Here is a 12,378-nt window from a genome sequence, read left to right as displayed (position 1 = left end):
AAGAGAAATGATAATAAAAAAGTGATAAATGAATGTGTATATCCATGCAAATATTGCCTGTGTGATGTCTTATGGTGTTAAAAAAAAAAAAAGCTAAAATACATTAATGCTACAACATTAACTGGGAAGGGATGATGCTTCCCTTGTAATCCCAGCAGAAATACCTATTGATATGCATTGCTTGCTTGCTTGCTAAGTTGCTTCAGTCATGTCCGACTCTGTGTGACCCCATGGACTGTAGCCTGACAGCCGTCCATTGGATTCTCCAGGCAAGAATACTGGAGTGGGTTGCCATTTCCATCTCCAGTTGATACCCATTAATTCCTACTAGATGAACGAGGGCACATAACATGTCCAGAGAACTTTTCTTCCTACCTACTCTTTGCTCCCCAAGGTCAAGAATGATCTGGAAAAGTGGGGATCCCACCATGATAGTCAAATTTACTATCTCTGGGTCAGACTTGCAGAGAAGGGCGAAGAGGCTCAGGGAGATGACAGTCCTACGAGGGAATAACATCAGCCATGGAGTTGCTGTTTCGTGGCCTGTTATTACTCAGGAACTTGTCCCATTTGGATCAGGCAAATACCAAACCCTGAGCTGATATAGATGCTGCAAAAGAGGAGGGAAACCTGGTGATGTGCAACCTCCTTTATAAGGGAGACTCCCAAGCAAAGTGAAAAGAGAGATAAGATTGTAAGACGTACGTCTACCCAGGGGAATTCCTACTTGCTTCCTAGGGCATCTAATCATCTGCTGGCCTATTTAGCTTCCATCTTGAATACCCAACCTCTCAATGTCTTTAGAAGGTCACTGTGGCTACTTTGGAGCTGGAATTGGCCTATAGATACGGCTGACGCCAATTTTTCCTAGTCATAACCTCGTGTCTCAAGCAAATTTTCTGGAAGATCTTAGTAATTAGAATGGCCATCCAGTAGAGCTAACAACTATGACTTGTTGAGATTTTAATTATTATAACCCAGAAGGTAGGCATGATTGTCCCCATTTTACCAAGCAGAACTTTGAGACTCAGAGAGGTTAAATGTCTTGGTCATACAGCTGTTGTGTGGTAGAGTCAAGATTCAACCTAGGTCCTTCCAGCTCCAAAGTCCATGCTTCACCATGGCCTTCATGTGCCAAGAAGTGACCAGGAAGCTGAGACTTAGACATTCCAAAAAGAAAAGAGTTGGGCAAGAGCAAACAAGCACATTCACCACTCACTGCAGAAGGGTTTCTCCTCAGCTGTGTCAAAGAATGCTTTAATCATAGGAGGATCCCCCTCCCTTAAATAGTCTTTCCAGTTATCAGCATAATAGCCTATAAAACAAGTCAGAAAAGTGTAATGTCAACCTGTGTTCTCTGAACATAAAAGCAGTTGGGGAGACTGAACAGCAGGTTTGACTGTGACCACCACCGCCGAGACAATCGCCCTCATACCCACCGCCATGGTGAGGACCTGCAGGGCCACCAGGGCATCCCCTTCCCCAGCAGCCCCCTTACTTTTTTCACAGCCCTAACCCTAAGAGCTGGGGCTTATAAAAGGACCCTCCAGTGACTCTTCCCCTCTTTCTGCTGACATTACATCACCCAGCCCCGGTTCTCAGTAGCAGGAGTGTGTGGAGTGATACACCCTGAAAACTAAAAATGTGCTATGCTTAGTCGCTCAGTTGTGTCCAACTCTTTGCAACCCCATGGACTGTAGTCCACCAGGCTCCTCTCTCCATGGAATTCTCCAGGCAAGAATACTGGAGTGGGTTGCCATGCCCTTCTCCAGGAGATCTTCCCAACCCAGGGATCGAGCCCAGGTCTCTCCACTTTGCAGGCAGATTCTTTACCAACTGAGCCACCAGGGAAGTCCTAGACTAAAAACAGCACTGATATTTTTCAGTAATACATTCACTTTCTAGAGTATTTAAAACAGATTCAGGTTTATACCTAGAGCAGCATCACTTTTGCAAAACAATGCACTTTCTTGAAGAACTATAATTGGGCCCCTAAATTGCACAGAACTTGGAATGGCCATGTGACTATGTCAAGAGGCAAGAGAATGTCCTTCTTTGTGACTGTGCCCAGCAGGAATGAGGCTAAGGGCTGGCATTGGGACCTCTCTCTCCCCCCTTTTCCCACTGCTTAGGGAGTAGCCTCTGCATTCTGGGACCCAGGCATCAATATTTTTTAAAAGCTCCATATTCAAATATACAGTCAAGGTTGAGAACCCCTTCTCTATAGCCTGCCCTGATGTTAACTTGAGTTTTTCCTTTGGGAACAATTAGAAAATTGTCATGACCATTTAGTTGCGAAGTCGTCACCACCTGGAATATTTCCACTAACCCTTAGCAAATATCCAAGTAGCCTCCATGGTCATTACTACAGCTCACCCTGTATTTGTGTACATGCACAGAACACTGGAGTGTGATGTGGGAGCATTAACAGATATGACTTGTTAGAAGGAGTCACCCTGTAAGACCCTCCCTTAGCAGAGAGGTTGTATGCCTGGAGAAGGGTGTTCCTAACCCTACGGGAGTTGACTGCGTAAGATGAAACTCTTCTGGAACCTTCTTTTTCTTGCTAGAATAAAGCATCCAGGGAGGTGGCACTCCCTTCTGGATGAAATCCTATGTAGATTGCTTTTCTAACATTCTTTAGTATCAGGAGACTCCAGAGTACTTCACAGAATTATTGGCTAGAAAAACCTAAGGAAATTAAGACACAGGATATTCAGGCCCCTTTTTATATAGTTAAAATGGTGCTGGGATCCTACCAGAAATTAGCTCTTTGTTAATCAGAGTGGGAAACTGCTGGCTGGACTTACCCAGAACAGGACAGGGCTCCGTCTGTGATATGCCACAGTTGACGCACTTGCCGTTCCTATAATCCCGGTAGGAGTCACAGGGATACGCGGTGATGGCGCAGTTCTCTCTCAAGGAAGAAAGGTACAGATACACAGACCTCTGGTGGTCACACTTAAAATACTGCATTCCTTGGTTGTATAAGGAATAATCAAAGAATAGTTATAGCATTTAGTAATAAATAGTGCATCGCATATTGTTTTTTGTTCTTTGTAAAATTTCTTAGGCTGCACCAAGTCTTAGCTGTGGCACATGGGATCTATAGTTGGGGCATGTGGGATCCAGCTCCCCAACCAGGGATTGAACCCCGAACCCCAGCATTGAGAGCACAGAGTCCCAGACACTGGACCACTGGAGAAGTCCCTTGTATATTGTTCATCCATATAATTGATTATGTCTCTTACACACCAGGCACTGTGCTAATGGCTCCAGTGTACTTGATTCCATTTAATCTTTACAAACCCAATAGATCAGGATTCATGCTGACAAACAGTAAGTGACAAGAGAGGCATGATTATCCCTATTTTACCTGGCAGGACATTGAGACTCAGAGATGTTCAAGGATTTGACTTTGTCCTTCCTTTGTCACTGAAATGTCAGAGTAGTCAGAGGTCCCTTGGAGGTTTTTAGCAGAAAGAAGCACAGTTAAACCAGTAAAGATATCAGAGAAAGAAGGCATTGGGGAGCAACTGGTAGAGAAAAACCCCCCAAGAAGGGCAAAGAGAGGAGGTAGCTGTAAAAAAGCATGGAGGGTGCTTCCCCCCAGGGTTGGATGGAGAAATGGATATAAAGACCAACTTTGTGATCTAAGGTTAGGATAGATAAAAAGGCTCCTACAGGTGGGACCTTGATCAAGGTACAAAAGTCAAAGCTAACTCAGCTCTGAGAGGTGTGGGTTTATAGCTTGGGAGGTATTTGGAATAGAAGCGCAAGGGGTGATCATAAGGAAGTCCGCGGGAGATAAGCACGAGGCTTTTCTGGCATTACTGAGGGTCTTGAGGGCCATGGAGAAGTGAACAAGTTTGCCTGGACCTTGTACTCGATCAACAAGAATCCATGACTTCTCCAGGATGTGCCCAAGCAAAGATAGGGGCTCACATGGCAGAGACCTAAGGGCCCGGGGGTGCACAGGGCGCTCATGAGAGCAGATAAGTGGCAGGGGCTCCAGTTCTGCTACAAAGGTGAAAGGTGAAGTGAGAGGAGCCGAACAATAGGATGTGGCACTGAAAGCCAAAAATGGGCAGGAAGAGGTGACAGACAAATGCAGGTGAATTCTTGGCGGGTGCCATGTGGTGCGATGGTGAGAGGAGGGTGATGAAGCGCAGAAGAGTTGGAGCTGATGAAGGACTAGAGTACAGGGAGGTTTGTCAGAAGGTCGACAAGTCAGATGGTGAAGTCACATAGATATGGGAACCAGGTCCCAAAGACGAGTACTCAAATAAGAATTTTTAAATAACAGACAGTGAACCACATAACAGAGGAGTTGTAATTATGAGCCAGTAGTTGAAGAGGCACTGGGCGCTGGAGTCAGATCAACGTTTCTTCTTCCTCCAGAGTCCATGTATGTCCATAGAAGGAATTAGTGAAGGACAAAAAGAAGTAAACTGGGCAAAAGAGAGAAGCACGCAGCCAAGCTGGCTGGAGTAAAATCTGACAAATCAACATTTAATTATTGTTCCTGGAACCTCCACTTGCGGAAACAATGAAGTTAATAACACCATGGAGGATGTCCTTTAGAAGCAAAGCACATTATCTTTGGCTGTTCATGGATATTGTTACACTACAGCACACAGGACAGGATTTGAACACACACCATTTATGGTACAATTGAACACACTATTTGTAGTACAATATGGTTGCCCTACTTCACGCCGTTTCATCTGGATTGTTTTCAAATACTACATCACTTCCATGGGATCATATACAGCTATTATTTTTGTATCAAGATCATTTTTTTTCTAGAATTATTTCCATGCTTGTTTAGTTATATCTAATAATTGTGCAATACAGATTCAGAGCACTTAGGGTTTTTTTTAAATTCTGTCCCCTCATCACACTTTAAAGTTGTCCTCTATCTATTCTGTGAGTTTTTTCTCATTGTAAAACTAACACATGCTCATTCAGAAAATATAACATAATAGCAAATTATGACCTAAAAATCACCTAGAAACCCAATATCCAGAAATCACCACTAATAATTATTTGGAGCATTTAATGTTTAGTCTTTTTTTCTATACTTACACATGTCCAAATATACACTTAAAAAACAAACTAGGATTATGCTGTTTAATTTTGTCTCTTTTTCACCTTGTAAATATTTCATATTGGAAATATTTTCATTAAATGAACAATATGTTTTTTAAGAATTATATCCCTTTGCTTAGGGTGCGCCATGCTATTTAATAATTTTCCTATGTTGGAGATTTAGATTATTTCTAAAAACTATTATAAATAATCCTGTGTTGAACATCTTTGCACTCTGATTTTTTACTGCATTTTCCATTATTCCTCTAGGAGAGATTGCCAGATACGGAATGTCTGAGTCAAAGACGTACCTTTTCAAGAGAGAGAAATAATTCGTAAAAGTTTTTTAATCATATGGTTATGCTTTTTTAAAGTAGTATATTTAAGTAGTCATGCTTTATTTATAATTTATAGTTGGACCACCTCTATCAACTCAGAAAATTTGTTTTCAGTTAATAACAATTCCACAGGGCTTCCCTGGCGGTCAGTGGTTGAGAACCCACCTTGCACTCCAAGGACACAGGTCCAATATCTGGTCCAAGAAGATTCCACATGCAGCAGAACAACTAACCCTTGCTCCACGACTGCTGAGCCTGAGCTCTAGAGCCCATGAGCCACAGCTACTGAACCTACACACTGCAGCTACTGAAGCCCGAGAACCAAGAGCTGGTACTCTGCGACAAAAGAAGCCACTGCAATGAGAAGTCCCATGCACTGCAACTAGAGAAAGCCTGAGTGCAATAGTGGAGACATACCACAGCCAAAAAATAAATCTTTAAAAAAAAAAACAACAACAATTTCACATTGGGATTTCCCTAGTGGTCTGTCCAGTAGTTAAGAATCCACCTTGCAATGCAGGGGATGAGGGTTCGATCCCTGCTGGGGAAACTAATATTCCCACATGCCATGGGGCAACTGGGCCTGTGTGCTACAACTACTGAGCCTGCATGCTCCAGAACTGGAGTGCCTCAGTAGAGAGCTGAGCTTCACAGCAAGAAAAGAAAGTCCAAGTGCCACAAAAAAAGATCCCACATGAAGCAAGGAAGATCCGAAACTAAGACCTGAAGTAGCCAAATAAATAAATATTAAAAAAAAAAAAATCCCACATAGAATGATAATCAGGTTTTTAAAATACACCCTTTTAAAACCACTGTTTGGCACAATATAAAGATCTGTACTTACCTCCAAATATTGTTTTGGGGCAACCAGGTTGATCCAATCCTCCATTTGGGTAGAAGTCTATGTTTCCTAATGGTTTCTTGTAGCCCAGTGCTAAAAGAGAATATACTATGCTTTCATACTGCTTTGAACTCTTCCCATCTCATAGCTCATTTGCCTGTAACAGGATATTGGCAGGGATTGTCTTATTCTTGTCATTGCTGCTATTGTTGTCATTATACCTATTTAAATATTTTGTCCAAAGTTAGCCAGATAGTTTTAACCCACTCCAGTGTTCTTGCCTGGAGAATCCCCGTGGACAGAGGAGCCTGGCGGGCTACAGTCCATGGGATCACAAAGAGTCAGACACAACCGAGCGACTAAGTACAGCACAGCAACCAGATAGCTAGAAAGCTGGGATTTCCAAGTAAGAGACTAGGAAGCTGGTAACAGAATTTGTGTCTGATATTTCTGAAAATGAGAGTTTGGGCCCTCATTCACTCATTACTGATAAAATGAAAGTTTCATGTTTATATTTGGCTGGAACACTCTTATTGCTGGGTGCTTCCTGAGCCTCTAATTGCATTTGTGTAAATGTTTAATGAATAAGAAACAGGAAACCTTCACTTAGTAGGAGAAACCCTTAAAACTGGTGGATCTAGGACAGTTAAAAGGTTGGAAACTCTTCTAGAAAATGGAGACCTAGAAAATTATAGATAGATTTAATAATTGCTTATTCTGTTTAACCTTGTAACTCCAAAGTAATAAAAAAAAATCCTTGATTAAAAGATTATATATATGAATGTATGTGTATATATGTATACACACATATATAGTGTATCACTGCAATAATAATATGCGTGCATGCTCGATCATGTCTAACTCTTTGCAACCCTATGGACTAGAGCCCCCCAGGCTCCTCTGTCCATGGGGATTCTCCAGGCAAGAATACTGGCGTGTGTTGTCATGCCCTCCTCCAGGAAACTTTCCCAACCCAGGGAGCCAACCCTCATCTCTTATGTCTCCTGCATTGCCAGGCAAGTTCTTTACCACTAGCACCACCTGGGAAGCCCACTATTATATATTGAGACACTACATGTGTCCGTGGGTGTGATACTAGGGGTGTTATACAGTTTTCTTCTAGTATTCACAATGTCTGAAGAGTAACCATTGGTAAATTCAGATGAAGTAAGTTACAGATGAAGATTCTGGGGCTCAGAGGACTTACGGAACAAACATGATGCTACCAGAAAGAACAAAACCTGGGGTTTGAGTCCACCTCTGCCTGACTGCAAAACTTATACTTTTTTCCTCATTTACTTTCTTTCCAAGAACAAAAAATAAATTACTCTTATGCCATCCAGAATTAAAATGGCATTTGAGGTACTGCATCCAAATTAGATAACACTTCACATGCTACATAGTAAAACAAGCCGTTTCACAGAGACATTTATTCTAAGGCACACAATACCACCCCAGAGTGTCCATGATGACCAGTCAAGGGTTTTTCAGGTGGTTGTATCACAAAGGGGATGTACTACTGAATGACCACTGTCATTCTGTCCCCTCTCCGCTCCTTAAGTGCCTACTCCAGCTCTCCTCCCAGACATCTGGATATAAAGACCCACTTTTAACATCAGCCCAATCCCCACATTATGCACCCAGTATCGGAAAGGAAATCAACACCATGAAAGACAGAAATAGCCAGGAAGATCTACAGAGAGCTGGAGAGGTCTAGGCAGTTCAGAAATGCTCTGTGTGGGGACTTCCCTGGTGATTCAGTGGCTAAGACTCTGCATTCCCAGTGCAGGGGGCCCGGGTTCCTTCCCTGGTCAGAGAACTAGATCCTACACGCCCACAACCAAGACCCGGAGCAGCCAAATAAATATATAACTTTTTTTTTTTTTTTTTTTTTAGGAAATGATCCCACAGGCCACAACTAAGACACGGAGCAGCCAAATAAATAAATAAATATATATATATTTTTTAGGAAATGTTCTGTGTGGAGAGACACAATGCTTAACTTAATCTTTCAATTTAAGGAAATAATGAGAAAGAACAAACAAAAATGCAGAAAATCATGCATCCAAACTGAGTTGCACTTATGGAAACATTTGTCCATGGTGTGCAAACCAGCCTCTCCTTCCTTGATGAGTCAAGACGATCACTTTACAAATAAGAGATGATGAGAAGGGCACCCCCACTCCTTCAGGAGGTCCTAGATGCCTGCATAAAACCACTTCCCTTCAGTCTTCCTGTGGATTTGGAAGCTTGCCCTGTAGGTAAAGAGGAAATCTGGAGGAACCTGATCCGCCTCTGCAGGAGCATCCCCACAGGGAGAGACTCTTTGGGAGTTTGGGGGGTGGGGGTGGTCACTGACCCACAAAGACAAGAATGTTACCGTCTGTGTCAGAATGGATGACATCAACGAATTGTGCGTCTCTGGGATCTAATCTGTCCTCTGGAGGTTTCCCGTTGAATAAAGGGCCCGCAGGGTCCAGACCTGCAAGGAAAACAGAGTTGGCTTGGCAGCCCCACGCCATGAGTCACCTGCGGCGGGCTTTTGATCCCTCCCGGTGAGGATGGTTCACAGGCTGCAGGGCACCCCTGGTGGTCAGGCACTCACATTCCCATCCTGCTGTGTCAGGCTCCTTTCCACGGCCCCATAGACTTTTCCCACAGTGGAGGTGGTTACCCTCGCAGCACCCCCTTGAGAATGCAGCCAGACTCCCTCCGGAGGTGTACCTTTTTCTTTTTGCTGAGCCACGTGGCCTGTGGAATCTTAGTTCCCCGACCAGGGATTAAATCCACATCCTTGGCAGTGAGAGCTTGAAGTCTTAACCAGTGGCCTGCCAAAGAATTCCCTGGAGGTGTACCTGTGTGGGCCCCACATTAGGGAGTGCACAGACAGATGGGGACCAGTGACGGGGATAAACTGGTTCCTCAGGGAAAAAAGCATCCAAGGCTGCATACACGAAGTAAACCCAGTACTTATGTCTATCCCGTTTTAAATAACCTAGAACTTCACTTCTCTTCCTTGTTATTAAAAAAACTCCTTTATTGTTTCCATTTTTATTCACATTTACCAGCTTACATCAGAAGCCTGGGAGGGAGGCAAGGTAGCTATTGTCATTCCTATTTTACATGTGAATGAACTGAGGTTCAAGTGTCTTAACCGGAGCCACAGACTCACAATGCAACCAGCTCTCTCTGCTGAGCTTTTTACTTCCACTAATTGGGTTTGGCTAACTGAGTGGGAAAGTGTGAGACTCATTGGTCAGGCCAGGCATTAGACCAGGTATGGAGGAGGGAAATAAAGCTGTGTGTGTCAGTTCCTCCACAATTAACCCACTCCATAAATGCCTGAACTGACTCCTTGCTCTTGGTCAAAGTCAGTGGGATGTTCCTCACCATCATTATGAAACAGCTGCCAAAACAAGAGAGCAGCTCCTGTGATGATGTAACCACACACTAAAAACACCAGAAGATCCCAAAGGCCCTACTAACTAGAAACTTACCTGGAGTGGAAACGGTTTCAAGGGATGTTCCCCCAAGTTTTTATCTATGAAGGTCATTTTAAATGATATCGCCTATCCCCAGTGCTATAAAACCCAAGAGATAGTATCTTTGCCTCAGCAGTCCTGGTTCTAGCCCCAGTCTCTCCATTTCTCCCAAGCTAACACCCTAGATTCCTTGAGGTATATCATTATCTGCCTCCTTTTCTTATCTCCCTGTCTTTTTCTCCCCCAATTTTTCTTCCTCTTCTGTCTGCTCCCAGCTGAAACTGATGTGGGAGGGGTGGATCAATAACCAGGTACCCAAGTCCATAGGATATCAGCACAGCATTTTAAGGCAAGTGCAGAGAAAAAGAGAGCGAGCCAGGCAGTCAGGCAAGAAAAGGGAAATTTATTAGAGGGAAAAGAGAGGGTGACTGGCTTTTAAGGAGGACCAGCGTCCTCCCTTTCTGACAGAGTCCTTCTTGTACACTGCCATTGAAAAATTCTCTGAGGGGATGGTCATGCAGCGGAGGTCTAGAATCTGAGAAGATTCCTCAGCTTTGAGAAGACAGGTGCTAGTGAGATAACACGATGCCATCTGGGCAATTTGGTCAGTCTCAAGGATCACTGTGATTTATTCCTTGTTGGCTTGGTTGACATAACGAGCGAGCCATCTTATCAGTGAGACCCCATGTGGACCCTATCAAGCGTGAGAAACTCAGAACCTCAGAAATACCTTGCTGGGGAAGCCTCCCCCTCCTCACATAAAACAGCAGCACTTCCTGTCTGAGAAAATGAACAGTAAGAGCCTCAGTTTATAGCAGCCTCCAGATCCATAGCTGATAGACTGGCTTACCATATAAAGTCCAAACCAGGGCAATTTGAAAAGTGATAAAGCTGCTATTAATAATTATGCCAGAACTGAAGACACAAATGAGGAATGTCACAGTAAACTTGGACATATGATCTCCTTAGAGAAAAGTCATAGCAAATGATCAGCTTACACTGTCAGCCAGAAATCACAGACTATCCTTAAAAAGCTGCATATTTTGTGTGAGCAGAGATCACTGAAGTTGGATAGAAGTGACATGAGTCCCAAACTTAGCATTAACCAGCTGTGTGATTTTAGGCAGGTTACTTCACTTCTCTGAACCTCAGTTTCCTTATCTGCAAAACAGAGGTAGAATTACTTGCTACTTCAGAAGGCTTACCAAGGCACTCCTAGATCTAAATTCAGAATACTGAGATTATTACAGAACAGAAACAAAACCAACAAAATGGAGCTCTTTCTTGTTGCTCTGTGATCGCCAGCAAAGTGTCTAGCTAGTGATCCCTGGTTTTGATCACAAAATTAACCAGTTTGAGAATCTGATGAAAGCCCTGGACCTCAGACCTCTTCCCAGGACAAATGTCCAATGTATTACAGGTGGCTTTAGGAGCCTCCCTTACTCCCATCCCAAAGGTTACCATGAACTAACTCTCCAAGGAAGTACTATCTAATAGAAATATGATGTGAGCCACATATATAGTTTAAAATTTTCTAGCAACCACTTTTTAAAAGTGAAAAACAAAGAAAACCGATTTTAATTATGCATTTTATTTAACCCAGTTTATTTAACCCAATATAGCAGTAAAATTTCATTTCAACATGTAATGAATATAAAAAATCCAATTTTTTAAATATATTTAAGGTATATTTTTAACATATTTTTCATAAACTTCAAATTTCATGAAACTTTTATATATTTTCATAAATTTTTCATATTTTAATATATTCTAATATATCTTTCATTTTAATAAGACATTTCACATATTTTAATATATTTTTCAAAAATTTTTAATATATTTTTCTTCAAAATCCAGTGTGTGCTTTGTATTTATAGCACATCTCAGTTTGCATTAGCTACATTTCAGGTACTCAATGGTACATGTCAGCTCATGGCTACTATATTGGACAACACAGATCTGTGGTCATTTTTTAATGTATGGCTTCAGGTCACCTAAATCATCTGGTTAAAAGCAGACTCCTGGGACTTCCTGGTGGTCCGGTAGCTAATTCTTCACACTCCCAGTGCAGGGAGCCCTGGTTCTATCCCTGGTAAGGGAACTAGATCCCACATGCCACAACAAAGACCCAGTGCAGCCAAATAAATACATTAATTAAATGTTTTTTAAAAAGATAAGAAAACTAGGCTTAAGTTACTTTTTAAAAAGTAAATAAAAGTACAGACTTTTGGATCCCAAGACCAGAGATCATGATTCAGCATGTCAGTATTGTATCCAACACTCCAAGATGATTTTCATACGAATCAAATTTAATGTATTATCAAGTGATGTAGGTACTAGAAATGTTTTTTTTTTTCCATTTATTTTTATTAGTTGGAGGCTAATTACTTTACAACATTGCAGTGGTTTTTGTCATACATTGAAATGAATTAGCCATGGATTTACATGTATTCCCCATCCCGGTCCCCCCCCCCCCCCCTTGAAATGTTTTTAAACCTATTTATCTTTGTTTGAAGAAATTAATGAAAAGTAATACCAGGAGATGTGCTTGGAGAGGAAAAGAAAAAGCAAGAACAGAAGACAAAAGGGGAAATGAAAGAAATGAAGCAGACACTCTGGCCTAGAT

The 12,378-nt window shown here is 42.2% G+C and overlaps 1 protein-coding gene across 1 annotated transcript in view; it reads right to left on the bottom strand.

Moving 5' to 3' along the window:
• The window catches only part of LIPH (lipase H), a 48,837-nt gene that overhangs the window by 17,144 nt on the left and 19,315 nt on the right, over window positions 1–12,378 (bottom strand). The window contains exons 4-7 of the mRNA XM_070466281.1: window positions 8,651–8,752; window positions 6,274–6,363; window positions 2,811–2,978; window positions 1,220–1,315 (exon numbers count right to left, since the gene is read on the bottom strand). Of these exons, the coding sequence (XP_070322382.1) occupies window positions 1,220–1,315; window positions 2,811–2,978; window positions 6,274–6,363; window positions 8,651–8,752 (456 nt within the window). The remainder of the gene's footprint in view (window positions 1–1,219; window positions 1,316–2,810; window positions 2,979–6,273; window positions 6,364–8,650; window positions 8,753–12,378) is intronic.

Source organism: Odocoileus virginianus, chromosome 4, assembly GCF_023699985.2.
Source record: "Odocoileus virginianus isolate 20LAN1187 ecotype Illinois chromosome 4, Ovbor_1.2, whole genome shotgun sequence".
Classification (NCBI taxonomy): Eukaryota; Metazoa; Chordata; class Mammalia; order Artiodactyla; family Cervidae; genus Odocoileus; species Odocoileus virginianus.
The sequence above is the reverse complement of the archived record's forward strand: the minus strand, read 5'-3'. Positions and strand labels throughout refer to the sequence as shown.